Consider the following 20,916-nt stretch of genomic DNA (forward strand, 5'->3'; position numbering starts at 1 on the left):
CGGGCATATTGTCAAATTATTTTACTTTTTTAAATAAGTCAAACTCCTAAATTTTACTCAGTGAACCTAAAATATCTTGAGAGCTGACCTCTAATTTGAGCTTTCTGCACTGTAATTCAGATATGCTAATATCGTTAGAAACAAAATAATTGTTACATTGTAAGAACACTAGTTCAAAAATAGTGAGAACTTTATTTTCAAAAGGACACGCAAGGAAACAATTATTCTTGCTTGAAAAATTACACTTCTTAAAAAATGCAGTTCACAGTGAAATGAATGATCTAGTTGATGATAGCTAGTATATGACAATAAAATGTCAATCTTGTAAAACGGTGAAAACTGGTGTATAGTATACTCGTCAGAAGAAAATAATTGTACAGCTGAAAGGGTAACCATCTTAATAGCTTAAAGAGAAAAAGTCGTAAAAGACAACACTGGCATTGCTATCAACCAAACGGTAGAAATTCATAGAGGTCATATAAATTCATAGAGATCAATATACATTGGTTCATAGAAATTTTACATCCGATCACATCAAATGCTTAGGTTCTATTTTCTTATGACTTCTAGGTTTAAAATTCCACATCTTTTGTAAGAAAAATGTTGTTGATAATTACATTTGTTTGACAAGAAATGAAAATATAATCTTCATTGGATCTTCAATTGATGTGGCACACTATGATTTAACAGTAAATATAAGGACTTTTAAAAATTCTCGGATTATTGAGATTTTCTCAAGCAAAAGTAGTGTAAATATATGTTGTCTATGGATCAATTTCTAACTTACGGTCTTTGCAGTTTCTCGCCTCTTATTACTAGCTTATAAAACGTTCCAAGTAACATTTTCGAAAAAAGTATAAAATTACGCATGGTTTGGCTATTCTCAAAAGGTTACTGAGTGGTTGTGACATAGAATATTAATCAATACAACTGATGTGCTCTGCTTCTTTAACCCAAAATACAACCAATGACGTCATAACAAAGAGGTTAGGTCCGCATAAATGCATAACATAGGGTTCCTAAAGACAAGTGAGTATTTCGTCTGGTTAAAGGTATATCGTCACCTGTAATCTAAATATGCCCATATATGGTCAAAGGGGCGTTCCTAGTTATTCAAAATGCCAATGTGAGGGCGCTGTTTTTAAAAAGCGGCAATCCGCTTAAAATCTGTGATTGGTTAGATTTTCTCATTCCATGGTAACTGTGGCAAAATTGGAACAGGTGGACTGTATACCTGTAAACGGCAATATTTTGCGATCAAACATTGTTATACCATCTTTAGGAAATTTACTGCATTGTCTGAGATATCAAGTTCAGTAAACAAAATCGCAATTATTGACCAAGTAGACATGCTAGATGTACTCTCGTTTTTTAAACATTGAGAAACGCAATTTAGTTACTGGCTTCTACTTCAGTTTCCTTCATGTTATAAGGTACTCTTGCAATAAACAATTATAAATAGATTCTATATATATAACAAAGTGACAGATTTTTCTTTTTTCACGGAAATGTTTTTTTCATAGTGAAGAGATATTATAAATATGTATGTGTGTATATGCAGAGATATTATATTTATATATTCTATTATGAGAGAGAGAGAGAGAGAGAGAGAGAGAGAGAGAGAGAGAGAGAGAGAGATTATATATAGTTAGATTTTTGTTTTTCAAGCTTTGTAAGAAGAGTGAATGTAATCGATTGTGTTGACCCTGCTTTCAATGTGTAATGTAATAAACAGTCCGAAGTTAGTTAAGATTTAAAAACTGACATTAAGGTAGAATGCGCCTTTGGGACAGATATTCTGACTCTCAAACTTTTACAATTCTTTTCTGATTTACCACTTGTCGGGATTCATTTTAAAGCTCTTGGTGTAAGGAAACTTTTCACCGTCTTAGTTTTTCAAAAATCGAAAATTTCATTTCCCTTCATAGAGTCAATACGGGAGTGGCGGCCATTTAGAATTTCCGATATCAGTAAATCTCGGGTAATTTTTTCTGTAGTATCAAAATTTGCACGGTGACCCCTAATGTCTATTCGTGATTGTGAAAGAGGATAGTTGAAAGATTCTTTGAGGAGAGTTTGAGCAAAAAAGTTAAGCCTTTCATTTTCAAGGCGCATACTACCCTAAGGTTTCAGTGTCACCCTGTATATGTGGGACTGGTAATTAATTCCAGAGAAGACGACTGACATCGTTAAACAAACAATGGTACACAAAATGTGTTCTATATACGATAACATCCGATAGGTTTCTTGACTAGCATGATTGCAGTCTGTACGGCTATCTCGAAGAAACAAGAGGACTTTTGTGTTTCAACAATTTGCTCAGGCACAAGTTAACATTTGACTGTGTCAATGGTATAACTTCCAAAAATAGATTCGCGGATAAAATTTCGGTATTTGACAGCATAGACTTGACGATTTATTCAATGGGTGGAAGCATTGGTATTCCGGATGGTCCCGTTAAGTCTTGAATCGTCTGGAGGGCTTGGTCTCTCTCGCTTGAACCAGAGTCGACTTCATCACCGACAGCGGATGCGAATGTTTCCGGACTTTCTAACATTCTGTTGGTTTTCCGAACCGTGATCAGGAACGTCACAATGTCGTCAAACACATCTGTCTCCAAGCCAACATCTTTCAGGGCACTAACCTGGTAGTATACAAGAAAAAAACTGATTAAAATATGCAGCTCCTTAAATTGTATATAGAAAATAGGACATCATGTATTTGCTACTGCTAATCGAAATGCTTATTCGGTTACAAGATTGTGACACTAGTATTAAATGAGTGTACTCTCTCGTTTATAGAGATCCGACAGGCAGTTTCTTTCACACGTTTTTTCTGGTCTTTTCGATATTCTGGGCTCTAGAGGGCAGTGTAGTTTGACGTAGACGGTCTTTTAACCATTTTTCAATTTACAATATCAGCAGTACTCTTCCACGCTCGGTCCTCGACTTAGTATGACTTTTACTATCTGCCTTCCAATGTGTTTAAGTGCTAAACGGTTGAAAACAAAAATTTGGAATGGGGTTTTCCATTACGATTATTACACGACACCACTAACTTATTCATGTAATCATCATCATCATCATCATCATCATCATCACCATCATCATCATCATCATCACCATTGACGTATTGGCTCTCGCTAGCAGGTTACTTACAGTTCGAATGTAATGGATTAAACAAGTCTCCAAGTGTTTCAAGTCTGGTACCAATCCCTTCTTCTTCTCGACATGGTAGAAAGTCTCACAAATCAGAAGATAACACAGCAAGAATGTATTCCGCTGGGGGAAAATGCAGGTTGGTACATTATAGCAGAAAAACAGAAATTAAACGTGAACTTGTAAATGTCTCTTATTTAAATAAACAGCACTCAGGACTTGACCTACCTGGGAATAAAGTTTTAAGTAAAATACCAATAAATGTGAGAATTTCTGTGAAGTTGCGATTCTTTTTTCAACCGAGCGCTTTAATAATTCTGACACAGTTCCATGCAGGTGTTATGATCATAACATTTTCAAAGTGTCACAAACTTCCAGTCATTGCATTGGTCTATAGACTGACAGATCTTACACTTACCCTTCGCAGCACTTCAATTTTTGAGACTTCGCTCTCGGAGTCACACAGAATGGTCACGCAGGACCACGTCATGAATGTCAGCACTGTGTTGTACACTAAGGCGTCGTCTTTCGATAATGTACCCTGGCCTTTTAGGTCACCCAGCGCAGGCTCGGCAATGTTTAGCAGCCAGTCACATAGTGAATCTGGTATGCCAGGCATAGGATCATTGTCCAACAGTTCTGTTATATACTCGGGTACTCTCCACTGTGAACATACAACATGAAAAAAAATCGCACTCCCTTACTTTACCGGAACACTAACTTAATGAAATCACTGAGAATGTTGACTTAAACTATAGTTTTACAGTCTACTCCTTCGAATGTCTAAGGCAAGCATTAAAAAGCCGTAGTTAAGTTAAAAGTTCTTGTGAAGATATCATTCATCCATTTGTGCTCGATATTTAGTAGTTCATTGTCGAATGCGACAGTATAAAAAGTTGTGTATTTCACATTTCCTGATTATCAAAGAGCTCAAAAATATGCATGATGTTCAAATATTGTGTAGAAATTTATTTCAGAATACATCTGTTGTAATCGTCGCGTTATGGATCCAACATTTCGAAGCATTTATAACGAAATACTATCTAATATTCGAAAAGTTCATCACAACTTGGAAATAGTTTAAATATTGCGAAACAAACACCGAGTTTGTGTCGTTTAGCTCCGAAAGAAGAATAAACGCTGTTGTGTTATACTGACTCTGAAAGAGTAACGCATTTTTTCTCACCGCTGTAGCAGCATCAACTTCATCTTCACCGTCGCCAGCTTTCGCTTCTTTATCAATGACCTGCATACTCTTGAAAGCACTTATTGGCGTCATCGCCGTCTTAACACCTTTACGAGAAGGCCTGTGACGTGAAAATGAAGTAAAAATTGTCGACGGTTACGTCAAGCGAGCGACATAAATACTGTAGAAACGTGTAACGCTGCATGGAATAGATCTCTTCCTCTGCAAAGGAAGACAATTTCAATTTATTCCATGATTCAGCAACAATTATATAGAACATATTTTATCCACGGAAACGATGACAAAACGATGATGATGATGATGATGATGATGATGATGATGATGATGATGATGATGATGATCCGATGTAACACTAGGGATATGAAAGAGATGCAAGCTCACCACAACAGAGATATGCTTTCACCAAGAGTATATGAGAATCCTTATCACCATTGTATTTTAAACCAAAGTATTACCTGAGAAGTGATGTAATGGCTTCTATTACAGTCCAACAGTAGTCAATACATGGGCTGACTGGAAATTCTCCCGGGGATGGTTTATCACGCAAATATCTGTTGGTGAAGTATGTGAAAAATCCGTTGCCGAGACCTGCAAATGATAGAGACTTCTCTCTTGAACTGCAGGAAGCCAAGACACACATGGACGCCTCAATTGTGTTTCTGGATAGCAGCTCTAAGGCGAACTTCCCTGCAAAGCAGCAATCAAGAATCATGATGACGTATTTGGCTTTTGTGTCTTTAAACGCTTCGTTTAGATCGGACACGGTTATGACGGACTCCCATGTCTTGATGTAGTCGGCGGGTACGAGCACGGCCTGGTCCTTGGCTGTATTGCAGTGTCCCGAGAAGTGAAACAGCAGAACCCCGTCGCTTGGAACTTCACTAGCGAAGATTTTCAACGCTGTCTTGATGACGTCCCCGGTAGCGGGCGTCGTCTCACTTGTGAACAGCCTCACGTGATCCTGTCGTTAGAATATTGAAGTAGCGTGTTAAAAAAGCACTCGTACATGCTAATTTGATGAGATCATGCGATAAACAATCGAACCGATCTGAAATAAAGGTCCGCGATAAGTAGTCTCAATTGCTATACAGAATCTTGTTTTCCGTGCTTTGACCACAGGTGCGTGCAGCGTTGGCTGGCGCACCTGTGGTTTTGACTGGCACTTATTCAATGAATGATGGCAAAATCGAATTCTAGGCATCGACAAATCGCACCGCGTTCGAGCAATGGCTTCGCGAACGCAAGTAATCTCAATATATTTTACTTACATTTCGAGAAGAGATCACACAAATGAAAAATAAAGGATTCTGACTTAAACTATAGCATTTTGGGATGCTAGTTTTCTGTGCCTTGACTTACCGTGGAAAAGTCAAGGTACTCAGTGAGTGTGTCGTACATCATGGATGCGTCGTTATCTGCTGCTGTGCCTAATTCACTGGCTTTCTGGTACAGTTGCTTGCTAACACCTGTTGGAATTGAATTTCAACGATAAGCAAACTTGGTGTATAAAAAAAGATTTGCGATTAGCAAAAAACAGTCTACAAGCCATTTTTTTCTTCTTCTACTGCTTTTTGAATATTTATTAGTATTCAAAATAACAAAAAAGTAGTTTGTAGCAAGCAAAAATTGGAATTGGGAGGCCTTCGAAGGTCAAGAACTTTATGCACGTGCTCATTTGTGCACCATTCAAGAACAACGTTTTTTCCGGAAGCGATTTCGTCGTCAACAGTCCGGTCTGAGAAATGTACTGCGCATGTGCGTAAATGGTCATCGCATTCCCTCCGACCACGGGCCCGGAGAACGTGACATTTTGATCATCAGGACCATGTCAGGATGTAACAGATTTCTCTTTCAAGACTACGCACCTGCACACACAGCGTAACTGCTTCTGGCGTTGAACTTGAAGCTATCATCCGGGCACACGAAGAAGTTGACCCAGTCGTCGTGTCGGTCTTTCCTGGAATATTCGGCAGCTACGGCTTTTTTCTTAGAATGATTGCTACCCATCGTTTACTGAACATCACAAAACATGGGAAAAAACGAAAGGAGCGTAATGCTAAGTGATGCTACATCGTGGTAAACCACCCTGTATATATGTAGTAATATTTTTGTAGTCGCGCAATGAATACTTCACTTACTCTAAATGCCGAGTTTTTTAGAGGACATAAAGCATTCATAGACATTTCGTACGAGGAAAAGTATCGTCCCCGGGATTGAACAGACAATTACGTATTCCAAATTGTCCAATTTTCTTATTTACACAGCTTGGTATTCACATCGTTGTAAATTCACCATATAGTACTATCGTTTTTCCGCGGTCAGCCTCATAGTTTTTTTTCTGTTTTTCTGTATCAATACTTTAAAAAACACGATTGCAACTAATTTAGGATAATTGGATGGTGAGGTAATGTCTATTTAATGTACAAACGTAATCTCGTCTACTGTCCTTTTTACATTACACACTTGTTTTTATGAGTAATTTGTAATATTGCAACATTCCGCTAGAGGACACCTAACACTTTTGAGAAATTTGAAAAATATGAAAATCCAATTATTCCAAATTAGTTCTGATCGTGTTCAAAATTAATTTCCGGTACATTTACAGTATAACGTGAAACAGGCGATAACGCCTTATGTTCCCTGCCAAACTAGAATGCCGAAGGGGCGCAGAGCTTTACATATGAAAGTGATCAGTCTGTGTCCCATTGTCAAATGACTATTGTCCCTTTAAGAATATACCCATGTGTATTTATTCGCTGTCAGAAAATGAAGGAAGATCTGTCGCATACACTATGGTATGTATCGCCAAAAGTGTTGTGTGATGAGTTCCATCAGGAAGGTAACTGACGTCACTATATCGCTTGAGACTAAGCTTCATGTCTGCGGGGGCTTCACGCTGAAATCCGTCATTTATCTTTTGAAAACCTAAACATGTGAGAAATGAACAAAGGCGAGTCGAAAGTTCTTCTTTCATTTTCAAACAGCTTTGAATAAATTTGCTCGTTTGACTACAAATGAACACGCCTATGCCGAAATAAACAAACCAATGAAGAAAAACCAAATGGGTGGACATTATGAACACCTGTGTAAAGAATTGGCGCTCTAATACGTCAGATTAATAATACAATAACATTGTTTGCTTTGTATGCTATGAGCATGCGAGCGAGTCGAACGTGTTTTTGAAAAACGGGTTCGGGAAGTCCAAAGGTTATCTCTGTATCGTTGTGCCTTCATCAACTGTTGTCTTGTATAGAGTAAAATCCTGAAGATCGTAAGATCAGGTGTGAGATCGTAGAACCGGGCACAGTGAGGTATAAATTCGGTTCGCAGATCGAATTGCTCCCTGAGATTCACGGAGTGAAGTTTGTGGAACTCCCCTTGAGTACGGGCAGTGCATGGTAGAACCACTCGCCATAGCACAAACAGCGTGTGACCCTTGAGCAGAACGGCCGTAAAGCAAAGGTGGAAGGGATAAAGGATATTTTTATCAGCCACTGTTGTATGAAGTATGATAAAAATTACATTGTTGTTCAGATTTGCCGAGACAGAACAATGACAGAACAATGAGTTGGATATGTTTGGAGGAATATGGATATGTTTGTTCATGCATAGAACTCTGATCATATCTGTGTGCCTTTAAGGTGAGTGTATCTCACATGTCACATTCTGCTTTGTTCGTTGACCTCTGGTGACGTCACGCTGTCCTGCCATAACAATAAGGTGATATCGGCTTAAATCAGTTCCCTATACAGCCTATATTCAGGCAAACGTTCCGGGTGAAAGCAATTTCGTAGAAAAGCTGATTGTTTCTTTGGCTCAGGGAAAAGCCACCGCTTTCAACTTGAAAACGACATCGTATATCTTTGACATAACCTTGACCTGAGCTACAACCAAGAGTCGCACGATTCTGTTTTAACTTCAGACAACACTGCATTTTAAGCAACACGGCGAACCACTACAAGTGCAAAAAAACGCCGACGATCTATGTATTTAAACCTTGGTAGTTGTTTGTCCTTAGCTGACCCCTTCTGTTCTGCTCTCTCTCTCTCTCTCTCTCTCTCTCTCTCTCTCTCTCTCTCTCTCTCTCTCACACACACATAAACACACACATACATAAAACTTCCACACACTTACCGGAGTTCTGCGATTGTTGTTGCCGCGTGTGGTGTTCGAAAGTAAATGATGACAATATGTATAGTGACGCAGCCAGCAACCAATTATGTACATTCTATCACGTCGATTTCATGTGACACATGTGTGACAAGAATAAATAAACTAAAAGCACTACCCATATCTCTGACTCGATGGAACTCCCCTACTCGGTTGCGTCAGCTCAACATCTCCCTGTCACGAATGTCAAATTTATCAGTGCTACTTTGATGCTATCGCACCAGATTAAACAGGTCAACCAAACGCTTTCCTATGTACGTGTAATTCTACCCTAGACCCTTAAACTTGGGTCTATGGTTTTACATAAACACAAACAATACACACACACAAACGTGCGACACGTGACTAAGTACGGGATTTCCCCTTGTCACGTGATATTGCATAGTTTGTGCAGGTCAATAAAAGAGCTCTCGGCAAGCTGAGTCGAGTATCTGAAATTATATTTTAATGTACGAAGAGAATGGCAGTAAAAGCCTGAATTAGAAACCAACTCGGTAAAATTAAAACTATAATTTCAGTTATAAATGATTCGATGGCTGAGATGCATTTGACCCTAGGTGTAAAGGTCTGTGGCCAGAGTGACCGCGGACTACTGTTTGATACACAAATTGTATTGTTACGGTTAGGGGGTTATATTTAAGGTAGCTCGCGCCTTGAAATGGCAGACATTACTTATGCCAAAACTTTGTTAAAGGAAACTTTTAAACCATTCCCTTTGGAAATCAAGAATAAAAATCGGGGTACCAGAGAAACAAATAAATAACCCAACATTTACCGATATATGGAATTCAAAATGGCCGACATTAACTCGCGGGAGGGGGTGTATTTTCGATTTTCCCAAAGATAAGCGGAGAAAACATTATTTACTTCATGAGCTTCAAAATGAGCTCCCACAAGAGGTAGACCGAAAATGCAATGTAAAATCTTCAGAGTCTGTACATCTGTCCGCGAGGCGCATTCCCCAAGTTCATATTACAGCATCAGGCCAAGTTCGTTAAAACTAACGAAGCAAAATATATCCCATTTGGTGCATTTTAACAAAATTTAAATATTTGAAAGCCCCTGAAATCAGAGATACTGTAAACATGATTTTTATGGACTAAAGCTGTTGGACATGTTGGAACAGACCAAGCCAAATGTGTGGAAATAAGTATGGTTTTGGCTAAATACTGCTTTTCACTGAGTTGGGTGATGGGAAGGTGATACTGTCTGGCAGGTAAAGGGTTACGAAGTACTGCGAAATAGTTGTTCGAAGCCTGGAATACAGCTCATTTGCATCATGTTAGTAACTTAGGTCCTGTTATTACATTTAACGTGTACTTTTTATGGATTGTTCTGAATAACTACACATAAAAACAGATTGTGACTCGATAAAAACACATTATAACCTCGTCTGTTGTTGCAGACATGTCATATTCTAAGTGCACGGACAAGATTTATGACCCAAATTGATACATATATAAATGATTGTATGCAGCTGCAACCGCTACCATAGTCTATGCTTGACTAAGGTTACAAAATATGCTAAAACACTGCTAAAATAACATTACTTCTGAGCATGTAGTGAACATAAAACCACAAAAGTACACATGCGATATTCAAGTACACATCAAGTGGGGCATTGGTAATTCGAAGAAAGGAATGTAAAAATGTGGAATTAAAAGTCTTTCAGCTTGCTCTGAGTGAGTCTCGCTTTCGATTGATACGTTAATAATACCATTCTGAATTTCAATGAATGTACTTTTAAAAGATAAAACGATATAAATGTGAAAAAAAACACATACAATGGGGCGTATGAAGGCACAGATTAGTTGATGACACCCAACGACATATGAAATCAAACTGAAACAAGAAAAGTTACAACAAAATAAAGACTGCAATAATAGATTGAGAACGACTGCATGAATTCAATAGCAAGGATTTTTTTGAAAGGAATTTTGCAATTTCTGTGATAGTAACTGTTACAAAAGGCTTACACAGTTTGCCCTGTGACCAGATCCAAATTGGTTTTTTGTAAGTGCAAGCTGTAAGGCCCTTGTTTAGTTGGATACGTCCTCTAAAATACATTTCAAATATAGTTTTTAAAAACGTCTCATTAAAAAATGCAGGATTTGACAAGAGTGCTACTGGCGTTCTCAAAGTAACGGACAGATTTCAGTAATTCCGTAGGAATGATTAGTGAAAACACCAAACACATGAACTATGAACTCTCTCTCTCTCTCTCTCTCTCTCTCTCTCTCTCTCTCTCTCTCTCTCTCTCTCTCTCTCTCTCTTCTCGCTCTCTCTCTCTCACACACACACACACAGACACAACACACAGAGACAAACACACAGACAGACACTCTCTCTCTCTCTCTCTCTCTCTCTCTCTCTCTCTCTCTCTCTCTCTCTCTCTCTCTCTCTCTCTCTCTCAATTTCAGACTGACTTGATACTGTGGTTATTATTCAATCTGAGGAAGTTCAGGCACTCCGTGTATCCTCGGTAAATTTCGTAACAGTTTCACAGCCTCTGCTCGGTCGCCAGAACCAGAGTCGACCTCATCCTCTATATTATCAGCTTTCCTTTTCGACCTCTGTGTCTTCTCCTTTTCATACAAAATCCTGGTCAGGAGTTTGATGATATCGTCGAACACGTCCTCTGCGAACTCAACACCCTTTGCGTGGCAAACCTGATGGGGAATTAATCAGCTTTTGATAAAATGTCTTTAAACTTCAATGCAGAGCACAATCAATATCTTCAAAGTTTTAAAATACAAAACCACTACTAACACAACCATTATCATCGTCGTCGTCGTCATCATCATCATTATCATTATCATGATCAAAATCATCATCATCATCACGATCAGTTGTATCATCGTCGTCGTCGTCATCATCATTATCATTATCATGATCAAAATCATCATCATCATCACGATCAGTTGTATCATCGTCGTCGTCATCATCATCATTATCATTATCATGATCAAAATCATCATCATCATCACGATCAGTTGTATCATCGTCGTCGTCGTCATCATCATCGTCACCATCATCATTACCATCATCATCATCATCATCATCATCATCGTCATCATCATCATCGTCATCATCACATAATTATGATACCCGTATTTCAGTCTATCCACCGGACTTACCATTTTGACGTAATTCACTAAACATGTCTCCATGTGCGTCAGCTTAGGAACCAGTTCCTGGTTACGAGGGTCGACGTGGTCGAAAGTCTCGCAGATACGCAGGTAGCACAACAAGAACGTGTTGCTCTGTGAAGAAAGAAAATGGACGGGATAGCTCGCACTCAGCTATGCAAGTTTTCTCCTACACACACCCCTACATTTCTATCCCGAGTCAAGAGTGACACATTAATACACTTGACAAGTTCTATATCATTCCGTTCCTTTCCGGAATTCGAACGATAAACGTAACTCCATTTTCGTGTTATTTACAGGACATATGAAATATGTTAACCTTAATTGATCACAGGTAATGAGTGAGTTTTGCATTAACATGTACTGTACCTTCATTTATAAAATTCAAAGCAACTTGACATTTAATATATTTTGGAATATCTAACAAAGTGACTTAAAATAATAGTGCTAGGATAACATTGGGTCAAAATACGACCACAAGGAATAGATTAACTTTCCTTTTTTCCGTTTACTAATATGAAACCGTTTCTGCTTGGGTGAAGAAAGCGCTATTAACACCTACCTTTGCTAGCGCATCTAATTCAGAAATCTCAGTCTTAGCATCGCACAGGATAGCAGCGATGGACTGTGACATCATAGCCAGCACTGCGTTGTACATTACCGGTGACGTCAGCACCCCTGCGTTGTGGAGATCGCCGAGAGCAGACTCCACAGTGCGAGCCAGCCAATCACAGAGCGAGTCTGGTATGACGGGCATTGGCTCATCCTGATTGAATAACTGCAACAAGTATGCAGGCACTGTCCACTGGATTGTAGAGAACACAACATAATTATTGTACATTCATTTTAAAGGGACATTATTTGTATCTTTTGACCTTATATTGTTGCAAACGAGAAGTTGATAATGTTGTTCGACTTACTGAGAGATGTCTAAAGAACGGTCGACCATAGACAACTTCCATCCCGTTTGCGTACACTGTATAGAAAAACCTTGGGTCAGAGGTTAATGGTGGGCTACCGTTGACCTGCGATAAGACCACACTGCTAACTGCTATCTAGGCCGCTTTAAGCATCCGCGTGTAAAAAAATAAACCATACGAAGTGAAAGTCGAGAGCGCAGTGTAGCAGTTTAGGGATTCCCTATTACCGATGCCGTTTGCTCAGTTACATTTTGACGGTCAGTTTTTCATGGAGATCTTGACGGCCAATCCTGCTCTTAGATACACCATTCTTTGCTGCTACAGAGCACATTTTTGTACTGGGCATTTCAAATGCCTACAAGCTGCAAGAAGCCGACGACTCGGACAAGGCCTATTTTTTCGTCTCGTTTGTACCTCCATATGTAGACTTGCCCAAAGCCTGTGGGCATAGAAACGTCAAAACAGAGTACAATGAAGGGATAAACTTCAGTAGACAGTCACGTTATTGTCGAGGTGATCGCGAAATTGAAGCATATACAACAGAGGGGCCTCTACTGTCTATGATTGAAGCTGCTTTGGCGACTGACACGTACATCATGTACATTGTTGGGTGAAAGCTAGCTCTGCGTGGCAGGGTTGTGCCAAATCGCTGGCAGCACCTCGGTTGCGGCGTGCAGTTTCTCCACCAAAAACAACCCATTTTTAATCCCAAACTCGCACTGAGTTTCGTTTTCGAGCACACCCGCCTCGCCTGGGTACACGATTAGCCCTGCGTACAGGTCTTTGTGTTCCCGGCGTTATACGGCCTCCTCGCCGTATAACGCCGGGAACACACAGACCGCAGGGCCAGGTACACAATGCGCTTCTAAACTTACGCAAAACCCACTTTTGGGAGTGGGTCGGAGGCACGGAGGCCGTAAGCGACTTATAGGGTCTAGGCAACTGTCATTGCGATGTACTCACTTTTGGTTCGAAATGCGATGCAACTGATACAAATAATTACACGATGCATAGAGAATAACAACATTCGAACAGATCTTGTGTATCGAGAGGTGACTCCAATCGCGAGCAGTATCAATCGACAGTACAGTACCCGCTCGGCGCGGTGTCACGATGTCACATATGCTACACCGTGCACTGTTCAGTCCGAGTGCGATGTTTCCAAGTTCAACAAGTGATCATGTTGTGTTTGTAAAACGAACCAACGTAATGGCAAGAAAATGCCCTAAAAATCTTAACAGTTGACGAAGATTTGCTAACGATCAAATGTACAGAAAATGCACTACTCTGTACCTGTTTCACTATCACCACAGCAATCTGACATCGTTTTAGTTCTACCATTGACCCAATTGCGTTTATGGTTTTATTTGTTTCACAGTCCGTGTCATCGATACTAAAATCAAACTTACAAGCAAATGCCCTGTTTATTTCACTATTTGACAGTAGTTTGTGAGACATGCATTTGTTTATGCACCGTGAGCTCATCGATATGCATTGTGCTGAAGTTACTGTGTAGGTGACGGCCGCTCAGCTTTCTAGCTGTTCTTTGATAGTTGACGAATGCGTAGTAATATTGGTCATGTGCTGGGGTTCAATCATGGCGGTTGGTTCAAATCGCGCGGACGCCCTTACCAACATTGAACCTTGCCGTAAAGAGCAAGAAGGTGGTTTTACATATCCTTGAAGCCGTCCATAGTCACAATTTAGGTCTCCTATTGATTTGACCGGGGATTTCAGTCATCGAAAAAATGAAAAAAAAAGTCAAAAGATACAAATAATATCCCTTTAACATCCTAATTGCAACGGTAAAAAAATATATGGTGTACGTTCGGTTGCGAGTGCATGTATCAAAACACAAATGCATTTTTTTATTCAGACAATCTGTAGCTTACTAATACCCTATAAGATCAGCTCCATTTCTCTCTGTTTATGAAACAGTTTCTGCTTGGGTGAAACTCCGTAATCTGCCAAAAGTGTATACCTACATAATCGCACGATGTCTTTCGGTGTTCAACTTAAGAGGGCGAATGTTCAACTCACCGCTAATGCAGCATCAACCTCGTCCTCCAAAGCCTCGTTTCCGAACAATGACGCAATTGCTTTGACGTCCTTATACACACTCATCGGTGTCATCATGTACACATCCTTACGAATAGGCCTACAATGTAACATGTAAACGTGATGTCAGTGGCGCAAAATTGCGTCTGCATCAAAATTGATGAGCAGATTTGAGATTTAAGTTGCATATTGATATTTTCAGATATTTTACAATGTTACCAGTACAATTGTGAAGGGTTTTGACTTCAGTTCAACCTGAATTTGATAGATGAAACTGCTGTCACCTTACTGAAAAAAAAATCAATTTTTGTACCAGCCGCCATGGTGTTGTTGTGAAGACGACTATGGTAATGATAATAACGATGATGATAATGATGATGATGATGATGATGATGATAATAATGATGATGATAAAGATGTCAGATTGCTGTCATAACGGTGAACTTATTCATAACTAATATATTCATAACTAACAATGGTAGTTATGATGGTGGTGGCGGGCATAAATCGGGTCGTTAATGAACATTGAAATGCAAGAACAAGAACCACAAGCACGCAATCATTATTTATTAAAGTATTACCTGAGGAGGGCTGTCAGTGCCTCTACGAGCGGTACACAATAATCAATGAAACGTCGGCCAGGAAACTCCCCTTGCTGTGTCTGGTCACGTAAATATCTGTTGACGAAAAACGTGAAAAATCCATTCCCCAGATCAGCGAACGAGAGCGACTTTTCCCGTGAATTGCAGGCGGCGAGGACGTACGTTGGCGTTTCTATTCCCTGCCCGAATAGCATATCCTCGGCCAGCTTGCCGGCATAGCAACAGTCTAGGATCAGGATGACGTATTTAGCGCGTGCTTCTTTAAGCGCTTCGTTGAGGTCAAACACCGATATCACAGACTCCCAGGTATTGTTGTAGTCGGCAGGCACGAGCACGGCCTGGCCCCTGGCTCGGTTGCAGTGTCCCGAGAAGTGAAACAGGAGAACGCCATCACTCGGCACATCTCTGGCGAACACTTGCAGGGCAGCCTTGACGATATCCCTGATTGCTGGAGTTGTACCACTTGTTAGTAGACGTACATGATCCTAAAATGTTCAAAATTACAAAAATGTTCACTTTCAAAAAAGTTAATAAACAATTAAAGTAAGTCTGTACTTTTGTGAAAGACAATGCAGATTTATAAAATGTTCGATTTATCTGAAGTCTGAGATATTTATCATCACCTCTCTCAGAAGACATACAAATTTGTTTACCCTCGAGGGTATACAAATTTGCATGTACAAAGTCAGCCATGACTAGCACCGTAGAGCAAGGTAAAGCTTAGATAATATTCACTGTACAAAGCAAGATTGCATAGCAACTTTCGATTGAATTGGCTTGTATTAATTATCTATATAATGCACAATCGGGGCAGATGAATATTTCACATTGATAAAGAATCATTAGCATAAAATTTCAAAACCGAAACAATTCCTATTAATATAATTTGCATAAATCAATACTAATCTGCCCCGTATCTTACACTAATAGTAATTATCCTATGAACAAAATCAGTAAAGGCGCTGTACGTGAAACCGCACTCACGCGTAGCCATACCATTGAGAATTTAAATGACACTGAACTCGTGGGCGGGCAGAAGTAGCAATGAATGTTGCAAGCACAGGAACACTTTTATTTTATTCAATTTGGTAGGTTGTAGGCCTATACGGTTATTTATAAGGTTAACTCACGGTTGGAAATCCAAGATGACCAGTCAGAGTATCGTATATCATCGATGCATCATTGTCGGCTGCCGGGCCCAGGTCGCTCGCCGCCACGTAAAGTTGTTTACCCACCCCTGGTGGAAAATTGTAAAGCTATTATTGTACCTGTTTGGCTTATGTTCTACTTCAAATCATTATTTTATTTATTCCAAGTCAGGAAAATCAAGAATCAATTGATAGAATTAGGCCTGGAGAATGCAAATAAATTTACGCAGAAACAAAAGTGACTGATCAAACACGAGCTTGCGATAGAATATTGTAAATCGATTTTGCTCTGTTTTACAGAACCTCTCTTAAGGTTATGCGCATGCTCCCAAAATTGCAGACAATTGAAAGTTGACACACCTGCACATACGGCGTAGCTATTTTTAGGGTTGTAGGTGAAGTTTTCTTCCGGCGTCTGGAAGATGTTCAGCCAATCGTCTTGCTGATTTCGCCTCCAGTATGTCGCCTCATCATCGGAGTTCGAACCGGGACTCTCGTCAGATAGAGCGCCGCCCATTGTTAGCTGTGGGAAAGAGAAGTCAAATCACCCATTGCCAATATTTACATGTAATGACTTGGCTGTAAAAGCGGCGATGCCGTAAAAGTGCTGCCTCCTTAGAAAAGAAATCACCATCTTCTAATAAAAAGAGTACGTCATCAAACTCCAAAAAGGTGTTAACATATTCTATAATATTTTTTTTTAAATCTGTTTTACTTGATCTGACGTCTCTAGTTGGGTTGGAGTGGCCAACAGTGTTCGACCACCTCCCAGTCACTATCATGTGTGATTCATGAACTCCTTGCAAAAGATGGCGCGAAACGACGGGAGTTTCAGAAAATATCAAGGGCAGGATGATGAAAGGAAATCCTTTTTATCAAAAGTCAAATATTACATGTTTATATCCGTTCATGCATGGAAAATAATTTCTACCTCTAATCTGTAGAACATCTGAAGTACATCATGTCTGAATGTCATATATATCAACCTGAGTTTATCACGTGAAGACAGCAAAGTGATTTTTAGTTTGTCTCTTTCCTTTTTTTAATTAAGTGTGCCCTGCACTTTCGACAAATGAATTTATTTAGTGGCTGCGCGAACCGGGCAATGAGAATGCGGTCCTGAGAGCAAAATAACAACAATGCCGAACATATTATGTCAGACTCATCAGCTTACATGTAGGCATATCATGAAAACCACTAAGTCGAAGTGCACATGTAGTCGAGTTGTAAAAATGTCAACGCGTGATGGATAACAAATCAAATCAAGGACTTTATTGATGTCAATTCATTTTAAAAATGAAATATGACGAAAACCTGGCTACACAACGCCCCACTACACAACACAAACCACAACCACTGACATTAAACGCAGAGTACGACAGGGTAATACTGAATTGACCCAAAAAAGTAACGGCAAACTATACACGCAGAGAACTGCTCTTTACTTGATCGAGGAAAATGTTTAGCCATGTAATTTGGTACAAGTTTGTTTCTTCATTGTTCGTAGTTGTAGTCATGGTGATTTATATCGGTAAAATTAAGTTTGCGCTCATTGGATTATTATGGTCCCTGAAGTTGTGAATACAAAGCACATCGTATGAGCAACGTAAAATTCGCCTTGTCACAACCTGCTACATGACTCACGACGCATGCGCTTCATATGCGGGGAATTTCAGTTGGGATGACCTTACCATACTCTATGAATCGAGTGATAAATTTAGATGCTTTTACCACCAGAGCCAATAAATCAGCAAGGCTGAACGAGATGTATTGACCTGTGTGGATTTTAATCCCGCTATGGCCGAAATTAGGTTCGATTATATTTTGTTTGGCTGTCTGTGTGTATCGGTCGTCTGCTGGCAAGGATTGGCATAGCGGTTTGACTGTCTGATACCAGACAAAGTTGTATTATTTTCGAAGAAAGAATAACCGTCACTGGACTCGGGGTCATTCTGCGCCGAGACAAGGTTGATAGTGACCATAAAAGTCCACTTTTATATTCAACATGTTGTCCTCGGTAGGAAAATAGATCAATTATTTCCGCAATGCATCTATTTTTGTTGGTGCTCGATCAGTAATTATTGTGCCCCGTTCGTCTAGCAATTTGTTTCAATACCAAATAATTTTTAATAAACATATTGGTTAACAGTATTAAACATTAAGTGTGCGTTTATATTCCATTGTGTACGGTTTTATTGAGTGAGCGTTCGTGATCATAAATCTTTTGGGAGGGGGGATTCACAGTTTCATGAACAGCGAAAACAATGACTCGCCGTTGCTATGGTCTTACACGGGATATCCAGTGAACGACAATTTTTCTCGCTCTGCCTCGACCCACAGCAGTTGTTTTCGCGGTAGTGGCCGCCCGCTGGCTCGGTTAAAGCTCGTAGATGGGTAGTCGCATTGAGCAGTTTCCACACCCCTGCTAAACAAAATGGTTGCTTCCGGCAGCGTAACTCGAACTCAAGGTCGCGTAGGAGAGGGTAATATTTGTAATCCTCCTGTGTGTTGTGTTGGACGGTGCATTTTAGAGCACAACTACGGTATAACTGCTACGAAAGTTCTGTCCATTTTTAGCCAGTAACCACCTGCTTTGCGAAGGTTCTTCTTTAAACAATATAACTTTCTCCTTCAACTGCCCAGTCGTTTCATGCCAGTCTTTCAGTCTTTTGAGCTACACGTAAGCAATCGGGGATTTACAGGAAGTGTGGGTTGGGTCGATAACGCGCATTAACACTCAGAAATTATGGAAATTAAAACAGTTACTTTTGTTACCGTACATGATTATTCTCTCCTTCCATCTCCTCTGATTTGTGCCACGTATTCGTCCGTTCACACAGAGTATCTGTAAACCCCCGAATCCAGATGGCCAGACCGACACCTCGCTTATTTTTATGCGGGCCTCTCACACAGTCGATCAATGGTGTTGCTGTCCGCTAGCGCCGCTGTACGTTGCGTCACATCACAAATTATTTCAAGTGACAGTTTTACTTTAGAGCTCTCACTTGATGTATTGTGATCATAAAAGTAGAATGTGTAGTGTTTGCACTGTGGTGCCTTTGGAATCGTACGAGCTTGTTATATTGTATTGAAGCGAGAATTCAGAGAGTCGGCCTCAGCGAGCGACCACCACTTACCTTCCGTACGCGATTTACGTATTATCTCTTCCTGGTTTCATCACCATTTCTGAGTGAAAGTTACTCAGGTTGCGGATACCCCACGATGTGATTTTGAGTTTGTCACAGCAGGTGACTCAACATTTACACAGTGAAAAATCCTAGAGACCGTATTCTCAATTGGAATGTGTCAGCGGACGGTGAACTTGTTGGTGGAGGTCAGCTGCAGTAACAGTGAAAACGAACAGCTGGCCATTGACCTCCGTCGCTTGAGGGCGCTGTATCAAAACATTCTGCAATGGCGAAGGATTTTACGTCAACAGTCTCAGTGGACAGTGATTTCTTGCTCAAACATGATCAGCTGCGATGTCAGCAGAATATAAGTCTTGGACACAATATCCATTTAATACCAATTATAATGTTTAACTTTGCAAATACTTATACAAGAACAAAATGGAGAGTTACATTTGAAAACAATTATACAAACGGGTTCAACTTCTATATCTTCACTAATCCACAGTGACCATTCATACAGCCACCATTATTATGCATCAGAAAATACCAACACTCCTGTCGATGTGAAATAATCATCAACATTATCTCATTATCACTATTTGGAAAATACATTTGCATATCTTTTCCACAGCAAAGGTCGCTACAGATATAGCCCCGCTTCACCTATGGACATTGCGTTATCGCACAGTTAAAATGCTTGATAATAATTGAACTGTTGTGGTACATCCGTCAGTCCGAAAGTTGATGTTCGCAGAATAGTTTGCGGTACAAAGTTTACGAGGAATTTTCGACTTCATGACACGTTTGCTGCAAGTCAGGTGGAAAAGCGACTCGATCTAGAATACTTATTTGTCAAGAATGCTGATCATGGCTAAAATTCATTTCGTAACTTTGTGATAACAAAACATAGCAGGAAATGTTCTTTACAGTTCTTTTTCGTGGAGAACATGTTTCGGTGTAAAATACTAGGGTTCGTATCGTGATCATCCCACAAACATTGAATGATCCCCGCCCTAAAGGAAAAATACTCGTCCACAAAACAGGAAATAAATCGACGCTTTCAAAACGTCAGTCTGTGTGGTTTTGCTGATTCAGAATAACCGCCATGCTCTCAACAAATCAGAAACACAAGCATCCACATCATCCACACGCAAACACTCAACTCGCCAATCGCTTCAAAGAAACTACAACATTTTACACTACAAACTCGAACGAACGAACACAGAACAAATGAAATTTCCTTTCGGCTAACACTTTGCCTGACTCCGTCAAACAAAGAAAAGACAAAGCATTATAACAGAGTAGAATCCCGCTTGCTGTGTTCATCACAATGACTAATTATAGTCGTATATCATGTTTTCTTCAATTACGTT

The 20,916-nt window shown here is 39.8% G+C and overlaps 2 protein-coding genes across 3 annotated transcripts; both read right to left on the reverse strand.

Moving 5' to 3' along the window:
• Positions 1–172: 172 nt before the first annotated feature.
• LOC139137377 (uncharacterized) lies at positions 173–8,882 on the reverse strand. Its single transcript, XM_070705431.1, has 8 exons — positions 8,500–8,882; positions 6,231–6,378; positions 5,725–5,831; positions 4,821–5,326; positions 4,345–4,465; positions 3,577–3,822; positions 3,159–3,281; positions 173–2,644 (listed from the first exon to the last, which is right to left on the reverse strand). The coding sequence occupies exons 2-8, from the start codon at positions 6,370–6,372 to the stop codon at positions 2,417–2,419; spliced, it is 1,473 nt and encodes a 490-aa protein (XP_070561532.1). The 5' UTR covers positions 6,373–6,378; positions 8,500–8,882; the 3' UTR covers positions 173–2,416.
• Positions 8,883–8,958: 76 nt separating this feature from the next.
• Positions 8,959–19,785, reverse strand: LOC139137375 (uncharacterized). 2 transcript variants are annotated; one of them, XR_011553376.1, is made up of 9 exons: positions 19,550–19,785; positions 16,773–16,935; positions 16,395–16,501; positions 15,244–15,749; positions 14,645–14,762; positions 12,247–12,489; positions 11,673–11,798; positions 10,854–11,204; positions 8,959–10,809 (listed from the first exon to the last, which is right to left on the reverse strand). XR_011553376.1 is itself a non-coding variant. In XM_070705430.1 (8 exons), the coding sequence occupies exons 1-8, from the start codon at positions 19,211–19,213 to the stop codon at positions 10,977–10,979; spliced, it is 1,512 nt and encodes a 503-aa protein (XP_070561531.1). In that variant the 5' UTR covers positions 19,214–19,362; the 3' UTR covers positions 10,854–10,976. The 2 variants fall into 2 exon arrangements, 1 of the variants encoding a protein (XP_070561531.1); XM_070705430.1 differs by lacking the exons at positions 8,959–10,809; positions 19,550–19,785 and adding an exon at positions 19,193–19,362.
• Positions 19,786–20,916: the final 1,131 nt, after the last annotated feature.

This window comes from Ptychodera flava, chromosome 7 (assembly GCF_041260155.1).
Source record: "Ptychodera flava strain L36383 chromosome 7, AS_Pfla_20210202, whole genome shotgun sequence".
NCBI classification, from domain to species: domain Eukaryota; kingdom Metazoa; phylum Hemichordata; class Enteropneusta; family Ptychoderidae; genus Ptychodera; species Ptychodera flava.

Bases quoted from the DNA above. Each gene is read 5' to 3' on its own strand.
- LOC139137377 (XM_070705431.1), bottom strand. From the start codon at position 6,372: ATGGGTAGCAATCATTCTAAGAAAAAAGCCGTAGCTGCCGAATATTCC. The intron at 5,327-5,724 runs GTAAGTCAAGGC...TTCTAACGACAG, and splicing joins AGTACCTTGACTTTTCCACG to GATCACGTGAGGCTGTTCAC. The intron at 3,823-4,344 runs GTGAGAAAAAAT...GTATGTTCACAG, and splicing joins AAGTTGATGCTGCTACAGCG to TGGAGAGTACCCGAGTATAT.
- LOC139137375 (XM_070705430.1), bottom strand. From the start codon at position 19,213: ATGGAAGGAGAGAATAATCAT. The intron at 16,936-19,192 runs GTACGGTAACAA...TCTTTCCCACAG, and splicing joins TGGAAGGAGAGAATAATCAT to CTAACAATGGGCGGCGCTCT. The intron at 11,799-12,246 runs GTAGGTGTTAAT...CTTTCTTCACAG, and splicing joins AATTAGATGCGCTAGCAAAG to AGCAACACGTTCTTGTTGTG.